The sequence below is a fragment of the Amphiprion ocellaris genome, chromosome 3, assembly GCF_022539595.1.
Source record: "Amphiprion ocellaris isolate individual 3 ecotype Okinawa chromosome 3, ASM2253959v1, whole genome shotgun sequence".
In the NCBI taxonomy this organism is placed as follows: Eukaryota; Metazoa; Chordata; class Actinopteri; family Pomacentridae; genus Amphiprion; species Amphiprion ocellaris.
Window position 1 is genome coordinate 21,726,542 of NC_072768.1, and position 21,896 is coordinate 21,748,437.

At 40.0% G+C, this 21,896-nt stretch overlaps 1 protein-coding gene and 1 long non-coding RNA gene across 2 annotated transcripts in view; both read left to right on the forward strand.

The window, feature by feature from the left end:
• Positions 1-1,444: 1,444 nt before the first annotated feature.
• Positions 1,445-14,305, forward strand: api5 (apoptosis inhibitor 5). Its single transcript, XM_023269237.3, has 14 exons — positions 1,445-1,762; positions 3,638-3,799; positions 4,011-4,104; positions 4,217-4,282; positions 4,495-4,646; positions 5,119-5,325; positions 5,836-5,940; positions 6,677-6,766; positions 8,970-9,151; positions 9,358-9,451; positions 9,588-9,644; positions 11,334-11,413; positions 11,563-11,705; positions 13,566-14,305. The coding sequence occupies exons 1-14, from the start codon at positions 1,691-1,693 to the stop codon at positions 13,643-13,645; spliced, it is 1,584 nt and encodes a 527-aa protein (XP_023125005.1). The 5' UTR covers positions 1,445-1,690; the 3' UTR covers positions 13,646-14,305.
• Positions 14,306-16,307: 2,002 nt separating this feature from the next.
• LOC111567884 (uncharacterized) overlaps positions 16,308-21,896 on the forward strand; it is a 60,837-nt gene continuing 55,248 nt past the window's right edge. Inside the window, exons 1-2 of the long non-coding RNA XR_008601217.1 lie at positions 16,308-16,438; positions 16,669-16,945. This is a non-coding gene — a long non-coding RNA (uncharacterized LOC111567884). The remainder of the gene's footprint in view (positions 16,439-16,668; positions 16,946-21,896) is intronic.

Here is a 21,896-nt window from a genome sequence, read left to right on the forward strand (position 1 = left end):
TACATTGGTCATCCACCAGAGGGCACTGTCAGGTTCATGCTTAATTTGTCAAATGTTAGAATGATCATTGTTATTTCATTACCCAATATAATTAATATTGTAGAGAGATCTTTATTAATCTCAAAGGAAATTCTTAAAAAATATTATCCTCTAAACCACGAGACACCAGGGATTCTTTTCAATAATATTTGTCTTTATGTTGTAAAAATGTTAAAAAAAAAAAAAAAAAAAAAATTTAACTGAATTAGACACACTTTTATAGTGTCTCTCTAAGTGTGTTGAATAAAAATAGAAGTGGAAGCTCACAGATTACCTGTCTCCATGGAAACTTTTTAAATGTTCAGTTGGTCATTTAGATCGTTTCTCCAGAAGCAATTTCATCTACAGCTGTTCAGTCTGACAGCATACAAACAATGTGTTAATAACCAAAAAAATCTAATCTATCTGAATATTATTAGTTAGTCTTCAGTGTGTTTAACTGTTCAATAGCTCTCTCGTGCTTCATGATGTCACACGATGAACAGTCACTCAGATTATTTAGAATTGAGGCAGAATAAGAGTCTTGAAGAAACATGGTTTGTATAATCAATACCTCATTAACCCCAAACTCTGATGGATTGTAATGACTGAATAATTCATGTGGACATCTGTTTGAATCATTAGGATGTTCACACAAAGACACTTGGATGCTGTATGATGTAGGGCTGGGAACAGGAAGAGTTCATTTCAGGAAATGAAAAAATATGACCATTTAAAAAAAACTTACCTTTTTTAATACTTCTCAGCCTCACCTGAAAACTTAACAGGGGAAAGATTATTATTGCATTATCTTTCAATATAGTCTCTTTTTACATGAGTCTGTATTTACTGTAAGAACAGTATTTAACCTATAGTTGGAGGAAAGTGCTTATTCTACTTAATCACACTTAGGTCTCTGGTTTAGTGAAGGTAAACTAATTTTTGGATTTATCAACTTCAAATTACATGTTGTCCTTTTAAACTCATATTCTACTTAAGGCGAAAGTATAAAAATTAGGTTATTAACCTGAAGTCTTGTCCTCCTTCAAAATTTAAATTTGCAGCAGTTAAATGTTGTCTTTGTAAAGTATTCAGACAGGGAATGAGCCTAAACAATGGTCTTAGGTTAGTTAACGTGTCAAAGTTTAGAAACAGCAAGGTCTTACAGTGTTACTCACTTCCAGACCGATAATCATTGTTTTGAACTCCATCCAGACTTTCACCGTCATGAAAATGTGAAAACTTTTTGCCTCGCTGCGGTGGTTCCAGGCAGCGGTCAGTTTTTACAGCTGCTTCTTTAGATCAGTCGTTGGTTCACAAGTCTCAGAAGATGAGTGGTTTAAACTGCGCATCATCTTTGCGCACACTCCAGCGTCACATGTTTCTGTGTGTTCACGCGGTTCGCCAAACGTGCGCATGCGCTGTATTCGTTGTTCCGTAGCATTTTAAGCATCACGCCACAGGGAACGTCGCGGGAAGACAGTCAGTTCATTCACGGGCTTCTCGAAATTACGTACTCCCGTCCCTTTTCCGCACAAAATATCTGTCGATAGCACGGCGTTGTTTCTTCTACAGTCGTTTGAGGCGGAGTAAAAGCGGCTCTAGAGGGGTTTTCTTGTGTGTTTTTATCAGCGGTCTTATCTGTGAGCGGCAGGCACTTGTACGCACGCTGATGGCGGTCACTATCGAGGATCTCTATCGAAACTACGGGATCCTTGCTGATGCTAAGGACAACCTCAGCCAGGTAAAGAGAAGCCAGCTAGTTCATATTTGAACAGCGTGTCAAGACAATGAAATACGCATTTTGTTGCTTTAGCACATTAGCTTATTTTACGTTCATTGTGTAGAAGTTTATTGGCCTACATAACATTGTATGTGCTAAGCTAACTGTAGCTAGCTGATGTAGGGACCGAGCTAATGTTAATAGCTTCTCCAGGGCGACCCTCACGTTAGGCGGTACTGAGTTGACACAGAAGGACGTTAGTAATTGTGTATTCAAGCTGGCCATTAATTCCTACATGTGCACCCCTTTTTCTTGAAACTAGAATTAGGGAGACTCAGCTTAGCATGCTTCGTTGATTCAAATTCACCGCGATACTACTCATTCGAGATGTATTCTTGCACGTCGATGGGAATTTTTGACGTCTCAGTTCGTTCAGTCTTAAGGAAAATCATTTACTTCATCTTTAATTTGAATTTTAGTTTGTAGCACAGAGCACATAAATAATGTTTTCATGTTTTAGCTACATGTACAAGAGAAGGTAAAGCAAGTTTCTAATTTAGGTGGTACCACGCTAACTAAAATTGACCCTACTAGGGTACACACTACTGTGTTTTGGCAAATAAGTTTACAATTTCTTTGACGGGTCCATGACTTCAGTGTCAGAAACTCGATACTGTGTGTGATATGTATCAGACATGTTGATCATTGTCCTTTAACATATAGTATATTATTAAAGGATACTTCTTTCCCAGTCCTCCAGTTAAAGTGGTAATAAATGGTCAAAGACAATGAACCACATCCCGAGATACCATACTTGTACCCTGTAGTAATGATTAAGCTGCAGATAACACTTCATTGTACCTACTAGTCTATAATATGCTCTTCTGTTGCCCATTTCACACTACAAGTTTATTATGCAGATTTTGTTAAATCAACTTATCTTCTCCTTATTTAAGCCGCTGACTTTCAGAACCTTACAGGACATCATACAGCTGTTTCACTGGCTGAGGAATACTCTCCAAAATTCATTATCTGACTTGGATTTATAAAATTAGCAGCACAGATCCAGACAGTGACCATTCTGCTCTCAAAGTGGATTGTTTCAGAACTAATAACAGCAAAAAATAAAAATTCAAGTAAGCATACATACATACGGGGTAGGGCTGCCCAGTGTACTGTGGGAACAATATCCTGAAGTAAAGAAAATCATCTTAAACACATGATTTTACAACATTTTGGCAGCTTAATGCAGAAAACCTTGCATTGCTCTCATTGTCCATTGTCAATCTGCATGAAAATTCTGTCTGATAGAACTTAATTTAGTCTGATTTAAGAGTTCTTGGAGACACCAAGGTTTTATTTTGTTGGGGTTTTTTGGGTTTTTTTTTTCTTTTGCATTTGTTTACATTACACTGATGCATTCATGCTCCACATATACACTGCAAAATAAGGAAAAAACACTGAAAAGGAAGATTTAATTGCACAACAACCGAATGTCAGTGGTATGGACGTGCTTCAGCTACATCAAGGATGACGTTGACAGTGAACGTCTTCACTGTCGACAGTGTTTTTCAATTGTTGCAACTATAACAAATTGATTTAACCATTTCAGTCGGCACACAAGGCTCAGTATGATGTGTGCAAATTAAGATGCAAGCCAAAGCAAACACGATCTTGGATCTTTTTGCCAGTGTTGCACTATATTGGAACAGTTTCACATGACTTTTTTTTTTGGCGTTAAGTGTTTTTTATTTTCAATGCCGATGCACTCCCTTCCAAAATCAGCCCAAGGATGATTAATTCTCTCTAAATAGATATTAAAGTCAAGTCATTGCCTGTTTTGATGTCATGTTGTAAGGTAGCTTGTTTATGAATGTGCTTTCATTTATTCTGCAGCACAAAGATGCCTACCAAGTAATCCTGGATGGTGTGAAGGGTGGTCCCAAGGAGAAGCGCCTGGCAGCACAGTTTATACCCAAGTTCTTCAGCAGCTTTCCAGAACTGGCTGATGCAGCTATAAATGCCCAACTTGATCTTTGTGAAGATGAGGATGTGTCTGTGAGTAGTAATTGACACAAATGTACATCGGTGCCTAATCACCATCAGTGTCAGAGTTTGTCTTTTTTAATTGATCCTGTAGTGTTAAAGGTACTGGCTCTTTGGGTTCGTTCCAAGATAGATATAGGATTTCTTTCCTTGACTGAAGACATTTTCAATGCCAATTTAATCTAGCATGACATTGCCCTTTCGCTTATGTGTCCTTGTTCAGATTCGACGTCAGGCCATCAAGGAGCTCCCACGGTTTGCAACTGGTGAAAACATCCTCAGAGTTGCCGATATTCTCACCCAGCTACTTCAGACAGGTACTGGATACTGAATTACACATGTATCCTTTGTAGGATCATGATGTCCAATCAGTAGTGATGATGTGTGTGAACATTTATTGAAATCTGCAATGTTGTTTGTCTGTCTCAGATGATACAGCAGAGTTCAACCAAGTGAATGCATCACTTATTTCTATCTTCAAAATGGATGCTAAGGGTAAGTGTTCCTCTGTTAAAGACAATTTCACTGGCCATGTGAAAAACGCAAAGCAGCGAGGCATTTTTTGTTGGTTTGCTTTTGAGTCACTGCTCACAGGAGATTCCTCTTTAGAGTGAATGAATGAAATTTCCTCTTTTAATGTATTATATTCTTTGTGGCACCAGATGTGCTTGTCACAGTCCTTTTAACCTCTGTCTTTTCTCATCCAGGTACTCTTGGAGGCCTCTTCTCTCAGATCCTGCAGGGAGAAGACATTGTGCGAGAAAGGGCCATCAAGTTTCTGTCAACCAAACTGAAGAGTCTGCCAGAGGACGTCATGACAAAGGAGGTGGAGGAGTACGTCTTTGCAGAGACGAAGAAGGTTTGCAGATAGTTTAAAATTGATTAGAAATCTTTGATATATTACCTTTGTGACATTCAGACTGACAGAAACTGATCACGCATCAGTGATCAAACAACATCACAGCATATGATGGATTGGAATCAGGGTATGTAAAAAATGCTAATTGTTTTGACAGTGGCTGGTAGTTCTGCTTTTGTTTTGTACATTAGAGAAGACTTAGAGTTGAGTTGTGAATTTGTGGTTATTTGATCTCTCTACCCTGTTTAACCGATTTGGTTTAAAAGCCATGAGTTTAGTTTTGATTTTGAAAAAAAAAAGAGAAAAAAGAAGTAAGCGTCTTTCATAGTGGGCTACTTTGAAACACAGCTGGCCTAGTGCTTACAGGGGTTTGAACTTGTGATGTAGTATTTGCTGAATGTTGACTTGTCTCTGTTAAAACGGATAAGAACTTATGTTGATGAAGATTGTCTTTTTCTTGCTCCTTCTTTAGGTGTTGGAGGATGTGACAGGAGAAGAGTTTGTGCTGTTGATGCGTATCGTGTCGGGCCTAAGGGTGCTGCAGACGGTAAATGGACGACAGCAGCTGGTGGAGCTGGTGGTTGAACAGGCTTTCCTGGAGCAGGCACTCAACCCAGCTGACCCAGACACTGTGGACCGCCTGCTACAGTGCACACGCCAAGCCCTACCACTGTTCTCTGTGAGTACAACTAAACGCATTTTATAGCCGAGAGGTTCACTAATGACAAAATATAGAAGTCTGTTATTAAGTTACATTTTGTTTTTAGCTTGTATCTTTCTTGCACCACTCACTAATTACTTCAGTGCATATTGGAGTGAAAACAGTTTTTAATAATGAGAACTGCACACTTGTGCTTTAAAGGAGAATTTCTAAGAACTGTTGCAAACCTTGTCACACCTGTAAATGTACAAAAATGTTGTCAAAAATAAACACTTTAAATTTGATGAAACACCAGAAAACTAATTGGATTTCTAAACAAATTAATACTCTGCATATTCCATAAAGTGAAGTACTTTGCATACAGTGTGTATATTTCTACATGTATTATTGATTTATTTATAAGTAATCAAATTTAGGCAGATATTTATATAGATGATAGATGGATAGATAGATACTTTATTAATCCCGAGGGAAATTCAAGTTTGTATTTAAAGTGTGACTTAATTATTGTTTTCTCTTGTCATGCAGAAAAATGTCCATTCCACACGTTTTGTAACCTACTTCTGCGAACACGTCCTGCCCAACCTCAGCACCCTCACAAGTCCTGTGGCTGAGCTGGACATTCAGTTGGAGGTGAGTTCTTTTTGCTGTAAATGACTGACTTGCAAATGTCGTTGTTTCTAAATTGAGCTTAAAATGTAAAATTGTGTCAATTGCTTTGTTTATATCAGCCTCCACCTACAGTTACCCTATGAAGTAGTCAAAGATTTCGATAGAAGTATTGATATGAACTTTATTGGCTTATAAACGCATTCTAACTTGTCATAAATTGATTATTTAGTGATTGTTTAGAGGTTCTACAAACTAAATGGGTGAATTTTCAGTCAAATTTCCAGTGTATGTAATTTGTGTTGTGTTTTACCACAACCCAAATGTTGTCCGTTTCCTTATGAACTCAAGCTGCCTCTTGGGAAGGTCACATACATAAAATGTTGTTACATGTGTGTTGGTTTACCATGAAAAACTTATACTAGTGCTCGTCCTTATTTCAAATTACAAGCCAATGTTGCCATTACGGAAAAAGACACACTTCCTGACCTGGATTCATTTCGGCTGAGTCAGCACTGAGAGGCTTGATGAATATGGCCGCCGGTGTGAGGTCGATATTCCTAACGTTTGACATTTGGTGAGCGCTTGTAGTAGTAAACAAAGTCAGCATGGCAGCCACCTGTCAGAGGTGTCAGCCAACTGCATGTTGTTAATGGGTCATTAGTCTGCGCCACGCACCACTCTTTCTCATTAGCAATGCACATTACACTGTGTGTGTGTGTGTGTGTGTGTGTGTGTGTGTGTGTTTGTGACTGTGTAGGTTCTGAAGCTGTTGGCTGAGATGAGTCCATTTTGTGGCGACATGGAGAAGCTGGAGGCCAACCTCAACATGCTGTTTACCAAGCTGCTGGTAAGAACAAGTTGTCCTATTGTAGTTAGGCAAAAAAAAATAAATAAATGGAGATTCACCTAAGTATCAAAAAGCTGTACTATTATTTATTTCAAAACATTAACTAATGGGTACAAGATGTACAGGTTGATATTAAAAATGAGAAGCAGTTCTCAACTAACTTATCTGGTAAAATAAAGGTAAAATAAAATGTCTCCTACATCACTGAAAATCTGTTGTCAGTATATGTGCAGCACAGACTCAGAGTTTCCACATCACACTTAAGTTTAAGTTGCATTTTGCCCCAGACTTGATTTAAAGAGCAGTTGTGACGTCACAGATTGTGGTTACTGGGACATACGTGACACTCACATTTAAGGGGAGATTTCAGCAAAGGACTTTGAGGATATCCGTCTGTTGTTAGACAGAAGTTGTATGTCAAACATACATCTAGGGCTGCAACTAACGATTATTTTAATAATCGATTAATCGGCTGATAATTTTTTCGATTAATCGATGAATCGGATAAAAAAAACAACAACACATTTTTAATTTCCGCCGCTTTATTCAGAAAGAGAAGATTTGGACTGACAGAGCAAATAATATCACTGTAGCGAAGCCTTCGTATTTAACCATCGACAGAGGCCTCATGTCAGTGAGCATCATGTTGAGGATACTCTCAGTCAGGACAGATGCTTGCTGTGGTGGACATGATGTCTTTGTCATCATGAAGCCTGTCATTGTTTGCTGTTGATGAAATGAGAAAGATAGTATAGTTTGAGTATGTATTATAGCACAATTTACAACAACTCAGTAATTATCTTGTTTTATTTGTAGTATTAGGTTAAGGCATATAAGTAGTCCAAAGAGCAAAGCACACACGCATATATATATATACATATATATATATATAGAGGGAGAGGGAGAGAGGGGAGAGAGAGGAGAGAGAGAAGAGAGAGAGAGAGAGAGAGAGAGAGAGAGAGAGAGAGAGAGAACAAGCACCATAAAAAATACTTTATTGTAGATGTAATAAGTTATTTTAGCCCGTTTGGTTTAAATGCAGTTCATCCTGCCTCACTCAAACACAGACCAGTGTCTTCACTCAGACTTTGTCAGAAAATTTGAACTTGAGGCTTAATCTTTAAATTATTATCGCCATTGTGGGCAAGTTACGTTTATTTATAAAGCATATTCAAACCCTGCTTAAGCTGATTAAAGTGAAATAAAAAGGTTCACAAGCAGACGCGCATACACACACGCACACACGTCCTATCACTGTCATTAATCAACTAACAAACAAACACTAGCATCGGGAGAGCTACCAGAGAGACTAACGTTACGTTTCCTCACTGTAAAACGGAACAAACGTAGGATAATGTAGTGACTTACCTGCTGTTGAGCTCCTTCATCCTCGTCGGTGACGTTGCGTTTCAGGTGCTGCATCATCATCGTGATGCTCCTGTTTCATCTCATATTACTTTTGTAAAGCTTGCATGTTACGCATGTTTTTTGTTTTGTGAAGCGTGAAATGCTGCCACACTTTTCAGGACTTAGGTCAAACTGTTTTCTCCGTGTCGGTCATGTTTCGTTGAATTTACTCTGAATTTACTTTCGCTTTGCCGCCACCTCGCTCTGTTCAACTCGGTCTACAGGTGGTTATTTAAAAACAAAACAAAACTTTATTTCCATCAGCCAGCATTGACAAAGCTCTGCAGGTGGAGTAGACGGCTCTGCGACATGGCGAGTGACGCGTGAATCGCGCGACACAACAAATCGATAATGAAATTCGTTGCCAACGCTTTTAATAATCGATTATTATCGATTTTATCGATTCGTTGTTGCAGCCCTACATACATCTTCTGTCATACATGGTAAATTCAAAATGTGGGTAATTCTACTGACACATGTCCCCAGTCTTATGTATAAGACTGTAACTGACAGTTGCCCAAATTGTTGTTGCTTATAAAAAAAACACTATTATTCTTTCTTTTTTCCTGATTTCTGATGTATTTTGCTCAATGTCTGTCCTTTCTGCATCTTAAAAAAAGCTGTGCATTGCTTAGGCAGTTTCAGTGCAAGCTCCACAATATTTGAAAACATGAATACCATGACCTATCAAAACTGCTATGCATTTCTTTATTCCAGTAAGCTCTAATGGTCCAAGCTGTTTGACACAAGCAGGGGTGACTGAAAGGTTCCAGTCATGATTTTTCTGTTTGTTTAGGAGTATATGCCGCTACCACCAGAAGAGGTGGAGAACGGTGAGAACTCTGCAAGTGAGGAACCCAAACTGCAGTTCAGCTATGTCGAGTGTCTCCTCTTCAGCTTTCACCAGCTGGGTAAGAAGCTGCCAGACTTCCTCCTCGACAAAGTGGATGCTGAGCGCCTTAAAGACTTCAAGATCAGGTGAGAGAATGACTCAAAGTCTTTTGAGTTCAATTAATAAAATTAGTCGACTTATGCCAAGGTGTGACTTTATCTACCTTTTAAAAAAATTGAGCATGTTCAGGTGTGCTTGATATACATCATCCAATCGGAATCCACAGAAGAAATCACCTTGGTCATTTGTTGTGCTCTTCACAGTAAAATTAATGTGCTTTGTGTGTGAACAGGTTACAGTATTTTGCCAGAGGTCTGCAAGTTTACATCAGACAGCTGCGAGTAGCACTGCAAGGAAAGACAGGAGACGCTCTAAAGACAGAAGAGGTAACAGCAGTCGGCCAGTGTTTGATTGCTCAGCTGAAAGTCAAAACTTTGCTGTTTATAAGTAATACAATATTCCAGATGTCAAAATTTTATGCTAAACTTTTCAAAGACTGACTTCTCTTTTGTACTCATTTAGAACAAGATCAAAGTGGTGGCCCTCAAGATCACCAACAACATCAACGTCCTTATCAAGGTAAGGTGTTTTTCATCAGTGGTGGAAGAAGTATTCAGACCCTGTACTTAAGTATTAGCACCAGTATAGCAATGTTTAAAAAAAAAAAAAAAAAAAAATGATCTTACAAGTGAAAGTCCTGCATGAACAACTGGCTTAGGAAAAAGTAGATAAATATTAGCAGCAAAATGTAATTAAAATATTTAAATATAAATACTTATTTGATCCCTCTGACTGATTTTTTTTAATATAAGGCATCTGTATGTCCGCAGGCTGTTACTGTTGTAGCTGCTGCAGGTTGAGCTAGTTTGAACTACTTTATATACAGTTTTAAATACAGGGACAGCAGATGAATCTGCTTGTTATGTGATGTAATGGGAGAGGAAAGAAGAAAAGCAAAAATTCTTACACACAAATCTGTTTTTCTCTAATCTTTGGTATTTGATGAGATATTGGATAATTTAAAAACGTTTATTGAAATGAAACCATGTAAAACATTTTGGGAGAAATCACTATTTGGATGTCACATAGACATCTGAAATTTAGACCTGCTGCAATTAGTCAGCATAATTGATGACAATATGCAGACATCAGTAGTTTGAAAAGAGTCTGAGAGCCCTTGTAAAAGTTTCCAAAGTCCCAGGGCTTCAAAAGAATGGAAGTACATCAGATTACTGCAGAACAAAGATGTTGTATGGATACTGTGCAGATTTTCATGCCATACCACTGCAGCACAGTGCAATGCATGAACAATTGAAAAGAAAAGGACAGACACTTTTTGGTGTGGAGGCACGTTACATCTATTTACTTCGCTTATTTGCTCACAATAAACTCCATTTTCATTCAGCCAATTTCTCAATAAAGCTGTTGTCATTTACATATTTTTCTGTTTCTGTTGTCAGACAACTAAATAATTGTCTAAAATAAATAAAAATTGTCTCATTAAGACTACATGTTCAACAAGCTGCTTCTGCTAGTTTGACTGTATTTTCGCAGAATTTGAAACTACCACGAAAATCTGAAGAATTACACAAAAAGAAAAGGAGTTGCTTTAGCTGCTCCGTGCTTCTAAAATATCCACAGCATCCACATTCAACTTTAATACATGGACTGAAATTTTCCTGCTATGTTCAATTTTTAACACAGTGGGAAATAGTTTTATATAACTATAAGTTAATGAAAACTTACATTTTTTTTAGAGTTGCACTACTGACTTAAAAAATAGGCCTCTTTGAAAATGTGAAGTGCTGATTTTGTTTTTTGGATTAAACTTAATTGGCTAAATTAATCAGTAAAGTAGTTCGTAACTGATGGGAAAATAATTGGTGCTGACAGAACTTGGTATGTCAAATCAAATGTAGCGGAGTAATATGTCTCTCTGAAACGTAGTTTAGTAGATGTGTACAGTAGCGTAACATGGAAATACTGAAGTCAACTAAATGTACCTCAGAACTGTGTTTAAGTTCAGCACTGAGTAAATGTACTCGGTCACTGATGGTCATAAACACAAGTGGCCAGAAAATCAAGAATGAATGATGCAACTAGATTATTATTAAACACTAACTTTCTTCAAATTTCCAGTTTTATTCCAAACTATTGAAAATTTGTATTTGCCTGGCTTAGTGAATCCAAAGAATATATTATGAACTGTGCTTTGTAGCTTGCTCTTTCTGTATATAAACAGACTTAGAATCTTTGTTTTCATTTCAGGATCTCTTCCACAACCCTCCATCTTACAAGAGCACAGTCACTCTGTCCTGGAAGCCCGTCCAGAAGACAGAAGCAGTAGCGTAAGTAGGATCACACTTGCTCTAACCGATGTTGCTTGTAGTCAGAAGTGATGGAGACACCTTTCATTTACTGTCAGAAGCCAAACGCTAGGCACCTGACTGCCCTTGTTGCTCTACCAGATCCTCATCTACTATTCTTTTGTTTATAGGCCCAAGCGTCCATCAAATGAGGACATGGGATCCGGTGGCAGCACAAAAAAACAGATCTCCCCTCAGCCCCGAAGGGATGCACGGCAGATCTACAATCCCCCCAGTGGCAAATACAGCGCCTCCATTGGCAATTTTAACTACGGTGAGTAGTACTTGGTGGACATTTTTTTTGTCCTGTTGTGTAGCATGTTTACATTTAGTGTATTTTGTAGTACACATAGAGTAAATTGTACTCATCCTTTATTTGGCTAATAATATTTTGGCTACATTTTTCTAAAACAAATGTAAATGCGATTTCTTATTGATATATTCCACTTAGTAGGCTTATAGGTGGCTTTGAGAAGTACGTGGTTTGCTGAGGACAGCAGCTGTAGTTAGTTTAGATTCACAGTTAACTGTCTGAACCCTAAATCCTGACAGCAAATTTGAAAACTTCCATCCATTATCTATACACCACTTATTCCTCATTGGGGCCTCTGAGGGGCTGGAGTCTATCACAGGGCTACATATAGAGACAATCACACTCACGTTCACACCTAGAGTTACCAATTAACCTCAGCGTATTTTTGGACTGTGGGAGCAAGCTGGAAAACCCGTAGAAAACCCACACATCCACAGGGAGAACATGCAGTCTCCATGCAGAAAGATCCCAGGAAGGCAGGGACGTGAACTAGGGATCTTCTAGCTGGAAGGTTAAAAGTGCTAACCGCCAAGCTACTGTGCAGCCAAGTTTGAAAACTTTTCTCTACAAAAACAAAAATGTTACTCCATTTATCAGAGCTAGATTGTGAAACTTTAAAAACGGAGACAATCATCAGATTTTCAGCTTTCTGAAGGTCCTTAAATTTATCATGTTTGACTTTCAGTTTTGCCTGGACAATCAGTCAAATCAAAGATTAAAATAATTTTTAGATCTGTAAGACTTCACTAACTCACCTAGTTTAGTGGACGTCCTTGTACTGTGGCTTTGGGTTCAACTCTAACCCATGGCATGTTTCCGTCTCCACTCCCCACCTTTCTTGTCTTTCTTGACCTGTCATTCAGTAAAGGCTGAAAAAGTCCATATATGTGTATGTTTTTTTTTTTTTTTTTTTAAAGATATTTATCATTTTACTTTATGCATCTAATTTAAATATTTGCTGAAAATAAACACGTGTAAAAAAAATAACAAAATTCATACATAATTTGAATCTATTGGTGACTCAACTGTTGACAGTCGCGTGACAAAACTTGAAGTTTTCCAGTGCTCTGCAGGCAGTTTACACTGAGGAGACAAGTTTGGAAACAAATTAGAACTGTACGTACTAAAATATCTATATGCGGTCTGTATGCAGTCACATTTTGTTTTCTTCCAGTACAGCTGTAGGCATTTGGAAAAATGTTTTACATGTTGATCCTGGGATTTTTTCAAATAAAATCAAATTTTTTATTTTTTTTAGTGACTTCATGATTTATGATGTTACTTTGAATGTATTTTTAGCCACAGTTGTAGTGTTTCCATAGAGGTATGGGGCTTTACATTACAGTGAAAAATTAGCCCTAACAGAATAAAAATGTAAAAAACCAAGAAACCTCTTGGGGTGTGAATGGTTCAGTGGCATGAAAGTTGGAGAGTAAGATTTGTTGTCTGGGCACCATGAATATCTGCATCAAGTTTCATGGCAATCATTGAACATGTAATGAGATATTTGAGTCTGGAACTAACGGGTAAAAAAAACGTCATTGCCAATCCCAGATCCATGCTCTAGCATGTCCTTTAACAGTATGTGTAAAGATGTACACAGTATGTTGGTTACCGGCTAACAAGAAGCTGCAGTGCAGAATTGTCAAATGTATGTTTGTGATCATTTGAAGACAGTGGCATTATTATACAGTTTGTCCACTAGAGAGCACTGCTTACCTTTAATTACTTCTCACCCCCTGCACTCTTTACCTGCTCAGTAATTTCTATAGCCTAATTTAAATCCAACGTGTGTTTGTTTTCGTCACTTTGTCACTCCAGAGCAGCGTGGCGGCTTCAGAGGCGGCCGAGGACGAGGCTTCGGAGCCAGAGGCAACAGGAGCCGAGGCCGGATCTACTGAGGCACACAGTACATATTGCTCATTGAACTGCATCACTTCAGGATCTTTTCCGTACTGAGACAGACTATTTGTCACATGCAATTTTTGTTTTTTTTTAATTGATCTCCACGCAATTCACATTAACTCAGACAACAAAACAAGATTTTTTTTTTTGCCGTGTTTTTGGAGGAGGAAGGCTGAAGGTTTGGTTTCCTGACTTCAGAATATCACAGGGTGGGCTCTGACTTTTCCACTTGCCATTTCAACATTTACTCCCTGTACTCCTCTCGGCCAAGGTGATAGTAAACCTAAATGTGTTTTTGTTTTATTTTTTCCCTCAAATTTTAAACTTTACTCTGTGTATTTTTGTGGAACAAAAGACTGCCAAGTTGTACCTGATAAATATTTTTGTCGGATTGTTGTAGAAAAAGATAAAGATCCTCTTGTTTTGCAACATGTTGATGATTGCATTTGTTTCTACTGTTTTATTTAATCTTTTTTTTTTTTAGAGCTTAATTTGAATTGGCTGACTATGCTACTTTGTATGAATCAATGATGCCGTTTCATTGGATTTTTATCATAAACTTGTATGGAAGTATGAAATTTTTGTCCTTTTTAGAATTTACTGGTTGTTAAATTGCAGACTTCGCTCTGAAAACAAGACGATACAACTTAACTCCACCCTACTGCTTCGGCTTCACTTTTGTTCCCTCAAGACTCAGATGTTCAAAACCTTTTCCAAACTTGCCATTCTCCCTCCCATTGTTCCTGCTTACCCCCCATTCACTCACTGCTCACCCACTCATTCATCCAATTTCTGGTTTCCACCCTCCTGTCTGTCCTTTTCCCGCTTGTATTTGTACTCTCCTATATCTGTACCAAAGCAGACTGAAGCGAAGGTAATTTTAGCCCACGATTTCTGGCATCCACATTTAGAATACACATACAAACGTGACTCCTCGGCTGTCTCCATGATTGCATTCGTCTCCCATCTCGTCAGTCCGGTAAGGATGTGTGTGTCTGTGTGTGTTCAGATGCAGGCTGCATGTGTGCCTGTATGTGGGTGCAGGTTGTGGGTGTGTCTGCTTTGAAGTTGAAAAGTAGCATCAGGCTCTCAATAATTGAAAGGCCTATAAATAGTTGCTGCCACGTTTAGAACACACTATATTTTACACACCCATTCAGTCATGTGCACACATCCTGCACAAATACACTGATGCTACACTTGTGACGACCTTCCATCTGCTACATTCATTCTACTTGAACCTAAAGTGAAGGGAATTCGAACCTCATAATAAACGGTGCTTCTTAAATTTATCCCAACACTAGGTTTTATGACTATTATTCTTCATTAAGTCTTGCTGCAGCACAGATTTGTGCAGTTTTAAATGTGAAACTAGCTGCCTTTTTCGAAGCCTAACTTTAGGAAAACCAGATTGCTTGTATCAACCATTTAGTGACTTTCCAATAGATCTGGATCATTAGATTTACTCATTTTGTGAGTGTAAGTTATTTTTTTGCTGTTTTGCTTGCCCTCGAGTGTTTGTGAGGATAGTTTGTGGTGTTCTGGGTCTAAATCCATACACATGAGTAAACAGATGTGTAAAATGTCGAAGATGTTGCATTTTTACCCAGCCAGCATAAACTTAATCCTCGCCCCCAAATCCAAGTCTAAACTAAACTCTGAGTCTTTGATTATAATAACACAAGCGTATATCCATACTTGTTTGCAATCTTAAAGTAACATGAGCTTTTGTCTTTACCACAACCTGAAAACTGGCCACGTTTAAATGCAAGTCTTAATACTAAAATGTATGCAGAATAGAAAAACATCCACATGCGCTCCTGATTCCTCTAAAGACACACACACACACACACACACACACACGCACCTCCACACGCACTGAGCTCTCAGTGGGTGCTACAGGTCTGCATGTGCAGACACGTGCGCTGGTGTGTGTAGGTGGATGCTTTAGGGGAGGAGGGGCGCTCAAACTCTCAATTTTCTGAATCGACTGTGGCAGCCTTTTGCGGTGAGGCAACTCTGAATGGTGTGAGCTGAACCTCCAAACCATTAGAAACAGTACATATTAATGAAAGACATCACATGCACGCATAAAGCCACCATCAACGTCTGACTGTGTCTGGAAGGCGAGCTGCCATCCTGTAAAGAATGAAAAATACACCATCATCAGCATGATATAAGGTAGCATAAGCTGCTGAAGCTCCATCTTCTCTGTGTGTGAAATTGGGCATGGACATGAAGACAAGCCACCGTTTGATCGACTGATGCTGTTCTTAATTGACATAAATGCGTAACAGAAAAGAAAAATCCATAATTTGAGTATTTCCTGTCATTTTAAAAAAATCCAACATCTTCAAACTATGAAAATCTGAATTATCTTATTTGGCATCTTTGATTTGTGCGCATTGTTGCCATTTAAGACACCGATGAGCACTAAAGCGCATTTAATGCAGAAAATAAACCTCAAGACAAAAGAAGCTTGTTCACAATCTCTCTTGTCTTGACAGAGTCTCCCCTCTAGAGGGCGATCCAGACCAGGGTTTTCCTCGCAGAGCAAGCAGATCTATTTTTAGCCCACACCGAACGAGTCACTTAAAGCTTTCATGATGTCTTTTTGTCTCTCTTTGTATTTCTGCTCAGGCTAAGGCGCATGGAGGAACGCTGCGACCCGAGATGAGAAGAGCTGAAAAAAATCATCCTAATTAGCCCCTCTCCTCGTGATGGCCCACCGTGAAATATTAGGATGTGTTGTGCTGAATCCGACTGAGGCTGCAGCGCATCTCAAATTAGTAGGCTGCAATATATGTTTAGGAGTCATAAAATATCCCGTGATACAATAGCCGGATCTGAGCGAGTTTATTTAGAATGTATCAGAAATATTACTTCTCCCCTTTTTGCTAATCTATCTATTTTTATCCTCGCTGAGCTCTAGTCTGATGTATTTTTGCACGGATACAGTACAGCTTTTGGCACAGGCATCATGATGCGTTTAAGGTCTAAGTTTGAATTCTCTTTTCAGGCCAGTAGGGGGCGCTATGCGACCAAGAGAAAGCCTTCCGTCATTGATCGTGACCAGGTATTTCCCAAACCAGCCTGCCAGCCAGTCAGCCAGCCAACAAACGCCTGGCACATGCTTCTGCGAGCGCGCACACACACACAAACGGCGGAGCTGAAAATAATCAAGTGGTGGAGGAGGAGTGGGCGGCAGCAGCGGGAGAAGAAGCGAAGACGACCCTCAGAGAGAAAGAGAGAAGGAAGGAGCGACTGTACGAGCCCATGTGAGAGTAGAAGTGAAGGTAAATCAATAGTCCTGAAGCACTTGGTGGAACTCGATGGGTTTCCTCACTTTATTAACAACCTTTGGGAGGAGATGTTGGTGGTGGTGATAAAAGACCTTCATCCAACAAACCTGAGGCACACTGATCATGAATGGCTACCTGTTTCCTATAACTTTGCCACAGTCAGTGGTCTGAGATGCCAGGTTTGGGGATCTTGTTACCAGTATTGTGGGGTATATGAGGTTGCTGTTGTGTTTGCTCGCTTGTGTTGCATTCAGTGCTGCTATTTTGGACTAACAACAAAATATTAGTTTCCTGGAAAGTAAGAAGTGACTTTGACTAACATTCAAAAGTCTGTATTGTTCCTAATACTAAAGGTGTGTAGGGCTGATTGCAGTCTTTTCCATCAGATTTCCAAATTCAGTGTCCAATTAAATTCAAACATCTCAGGTATATGTAGCTTTCTCGTACACAACATTTGAGTCCAGTTTTTTTTCTTTACAGAAAGTGAGGAGTGACTGCAGTGGTAGGTTGGGGTTAATGTAAATGTAGGCTGATGGAGCTGGTACTGAAGTTATCTTGGGGATAGATAGCAAGGGAAAGCTGCTCATTTGCAAATCAAACAATTCACATGTCTTCCTTTGTATCGAGAGAGATGAAGAATTGACCTTCTATAAGCCTCGAACCAAAACGTATATCACACCTAAACCAGAGTTCTCTGTACTGAGCAGCATCTAAGTGTCATATGAACTTCACTACTAACCACCCAGAGTGTGATCCATAAGCGGTTAACAGCTGAAATAGTCCAGTAAAACCAAATGCTACAATGACGATGTCTCACAGTTTTGGCACCAAGCAGCATTACCTTAACTTTTTGAGTGTGAGGGAAATTTTAACTCAGTTTCCAGCCTCTCTTCACCGTTTCCTGACCTCCTGAGTCAGTCAGGAGCTGTCCGCGGTGCTGAGCCGCTCTGTGCGCATGAATGGGAGCTGTCCTTAGTACTGAAAATCACCTTCAAACTGCATCTGAGCCAAGGTTCGCTTATAGAAACTTTTAGGCAAATAAAATCTGTCAGTCAAAGATGGATTTGACTGAACCCAAAGGGATCTATTTGGTTTTGGAGAACACAAAGCTGTCAAAGCTACAGACTCAGGTGTGAGTTAAATGGTGTCGTGGTACACATCTTGACAATATTTGATACGGTTCTCTCACATGTCAAACCTGCAGACCAGCAGTGCTTTGCTGAAGGACAGTTCAGCAGGGTGGCCTTTTACATTCAACAACCCAAACTTAACTCCCCCCCGTCGTCACCCTTCATTCTTGGAATCGTGACAGCCTTAACTGCAGCGTCCCTGAACTAATAAGTTGTCAGTGGCAGATAGCAGGACGGAATGTACGCGCAAAAATAAATCAGTTGTGAAAAGGGAACTTTTTCTTCCCCTTTATTAAAAAAAAGAAATAAAGAAACGGGGGAGGGAAAGCCGCACCGTCCGCCCCCTCATGTACAATGCTGGGAATAGTAACAGCACTGTGAGGCTGGGCTAAATATAGCAGCCAGTGAGTGTTAACATGTCAACTTCAGCAGGAGTGCAGGGAAGCGGCTGCTGCACGTGTGAACGCCGTGGATGCACACAGTTTGGCTATAAATACTAACCAGCCATTCTCTGTGCTGCCGTGTGGTAAATGCACACCAAGCACCGGCTGGTTTGTTTCAAAGGGGAAAAACGGGTTTAATTTTGCAGGTTGAGAGAGAGACCAAATATACAAAACAGCGATGCTCCGATTTCACCTTTATCAGCGACAGAGAACAATTTTAAAAAAGCCTTTTAATGAAAAGATGTTTAAAATATTTGAAGAGAAGGCAAGATTTGGTTTCTGGAAATCAAAATCGGCGATCTAACTGATTTCTTTGTTTGCTTTTTAGTCTCACACCGCCCATAAAGCGATTAAAAAAATAAAAAAAAAACCTACACTGATGATCAACCGCATCATCCGCCGTTTTCCCCTCATATATTCTCACAATCCCGTTGATGAAGGACGGGTTTGAAATTCAGCTTTTCTGAATCTCTCAGCGAGCGGATGGAGGTGGATGATAGATTTTAGGCGGGGGGAGGAGGGGAGCAGTTTATTTTTATCACGGCCGCCTTTCAGAAATAGAAGATAGTCTAAAAAAACATAACTCATGAGTTCTTCTCAATCGAAGACGCTTGTGCAGCAAAGCGTGTATTTATTTGTGATGGAAGGAGACTTTAAACACCCCCTAACCCCCCCCCAACACACACACACACACACACACACACACACACACACACCACACACACACACACACACACACACACACACACACACACACACACACACACACACACACACACACACACACACACACACACACCCTCCTCCAACTACGTTACGTAATCTAGCATGTGAATGTCAAGAGACAGAACGACTCGTGGAGAGAGAGGGAGTATTTGGTCTATGCATACAGCTCCCAAAACTCATACCCAGGGAACATTGTGTACTCTGTTGTCCCGTGAGACTTGGCATGCGGGCCCCCCCCCCCCCCCCCAAGATACACGCACGAGCACGCACACGCGCACAAGTTTGGTGATTCGAACTGTATGACAACAAATAAATAACATTTTACGAAAAACAAGAATAACAGCAGCAAATAGTGCACCATCTGAACAGGTGGCTTCCCGCATTCAACCTTCTTTTTTTCTTTTTTTTTTTTGTCCGTCCATTCACAGGCTCTGCGGGAAGAATTGTGTGAATGAGTGAGTGGGGAAAGGGATGAATGAATGAATGACTGCACGAAATGAGTGAATGAAGAACAGAAGTGGAAGAAGAACGCAAGGGGCGCACATCGCTTCTCTCAATGGCTTCTCTTTTCTCTTCTCTTTCTTTTTTTTTTCTTCCAGCGGAGGGAAGTACGGCTGCACGGCCAATAACCAGGGATGGAGAACAAACACATACAGTACACACACGCGTGATGCTGAGGATGGTCAGCCCGCGTGTGTGTGTGTGTGTGTGTGTGTGTGTGTGTGTGTGTGTGTGTGTGTGTGTGGTGTGTGTGTGTGTGTGTGTGTGTGTGTGTGTGTGTGTGTGTGTGTGTGTTTGCGTGTGTGTGTGTGTGCGCGCGCGCGCGCGCGCGTGTTGGGGGGTAGTTCTATAAATAGCACTACAGCTCTGCTTCCATTGACATCATTTAGGCAGGAGAGATGGAAAAATAAATAGGTGGACGGGAGGGGAGGAGGAGAGGGCGCAGGGTTCCTTAATCTGGGCTTGAAATTCAAACAAAACCTGGCCAGCCATCCCTCTGTACACACTCTCAACAAAAATGGTTAGTAAACATGGCGACGGTTCTTCTAGACTTTAAGACTGTCTTTTCCAGCTTGTCTTTGATTATTCGTATAGCTTTATAGTTATTTGCATATTTTACAAAATCAAATCTACAATGCATGGAAATGCGGCAGAAATTTCCAAGATCTGTCTGATTTACCTCTACTTACATTGGGATTTCTATATTTGACTTTTCGATTTTCTTCTTTTTTCATCACACAAAGTTGTTTGTTAAGCCAGAAAGTGAGGAAACATAGGAGCACTGTTTCAAAAAGCCCACAATAACGAGACACCACTACTATTTTTCCCTTCTCTGGGATTTCTTTAGTTGTAATGGTTTGGTACGTGAAAGCATCGCCCCGGCGATAGATTCCTAGAATCCCTCTATTTTCAGTGCTTGCCCTCATTCTCTGGGGCCCAATAGTAAACATCAGACCAAAACACCCACTGTTTCCTAGAAAGATGCAGCCTTCGAGTCAGAATAGAAAGCCACAAGGCAAATGGGAGGGGACATCAAACAAATTAAAAGGACCTGTGTGTGTATACAACAGACGCACTCCCACATACACACATAAGCAGAGATCCAAGTGGAAAAGGTGGGGGCCATCATACACCCAAGGCAAATGTTTTGTAAGGTATTATTGTTGAATTGACGTGCTTACAAAAAGGAGCAAGGCGGAGGGTTGAAGCTCAATAGACTGTGGGGGGGAGCGATATTTTCATTTTGTTATCAAGACTAACATTTCCTCTCAAACAGCCTGACTCGTGTGTTTATGTTATTATGGAGGAGGAGAGGAAAGCATGCTGTTTTTCCATGGTTGGAGTGTCTTAGTCACACCCAGGATCACTCTCTGCCTCTCTAACTCTGTCGTCAGCCTTGGCACTGACCCCTGAATGCTGCGTGACTTCCACTGGTGCTGATGACGTCTTCTATGATACATTTCTCCCCATGTGGTTCCCCCACCATGTCCTGTGATCACACATCTCCAGTCCCACACCCTGTACCTGCAACAGTGCTTGGTTACTTGCTAGTGTTCTGCTTTAAAAATGATTTCCTATGACTCCTTTATTAATTAAAAACTTTCCATTCACACAGATGCCAGAGGTCAGCTGCAGGGCGTTTCTTAAGGGCATTTCAACAAGCTTAGATGGCTGCTTGAGGCCTGGAATGACACCCTCTGACCCAATGTACCACCTTTAAAAAAAACAAACAACTAAATTATACAATAACCCAAGCCAAGTATTGGCTCATTAATGTATTTGAACAGAGAGATAATCTTTGTTCTCTTCTGTTGATCACAAATTCCACTTTCTCCGCCCAGACAGCATTTACACCCTTTTTATAGTATGTTTGGTGTAAAAACCTGAAAGGTGTAGCGCTAAATGGCTACTAGACGTGAGCATCCTACAACATTTGAAATGTGTGCTTCTCAGTTCAAGAGGATGAATCATAAGACCTAATTCAGTCCTAATGGTGAATTATTTTTGCCAGTCTCTCAGCTTGCCTCTCGCCCTCCCTCTCCGTATGTTATCATTCTCTCTCCTTCACTCTTTTCTTCTTTGTCTCTTCATTTATCACACGTACAGACACATTCTCTTCCTGCAGGCCTGGAAAAATAAGGCAAC

Coding starts and splice junctions, on each gene's coding strand:
- api5 (XM_023269237.3), top strand. CDS start 1,691: ATGGCGGTCACTATCGAGGATCTCTATCGAAACTACGGGATCCTTGCT. Junction 1,763..3,637: donor CTAAGGACAACCTCAGCCAG/GTAAAGAGAAGC, acceptor TTTATTCTGCAG/CACAAAGATGCCTACCAAGT. Junction 6,767..8,969: donor TGCTGTTTACCAAGCTGCTG/GTAAGAACAAGT, acceptor CTGTTTGTTTAG/GAGTATATGCCGCTACCACC.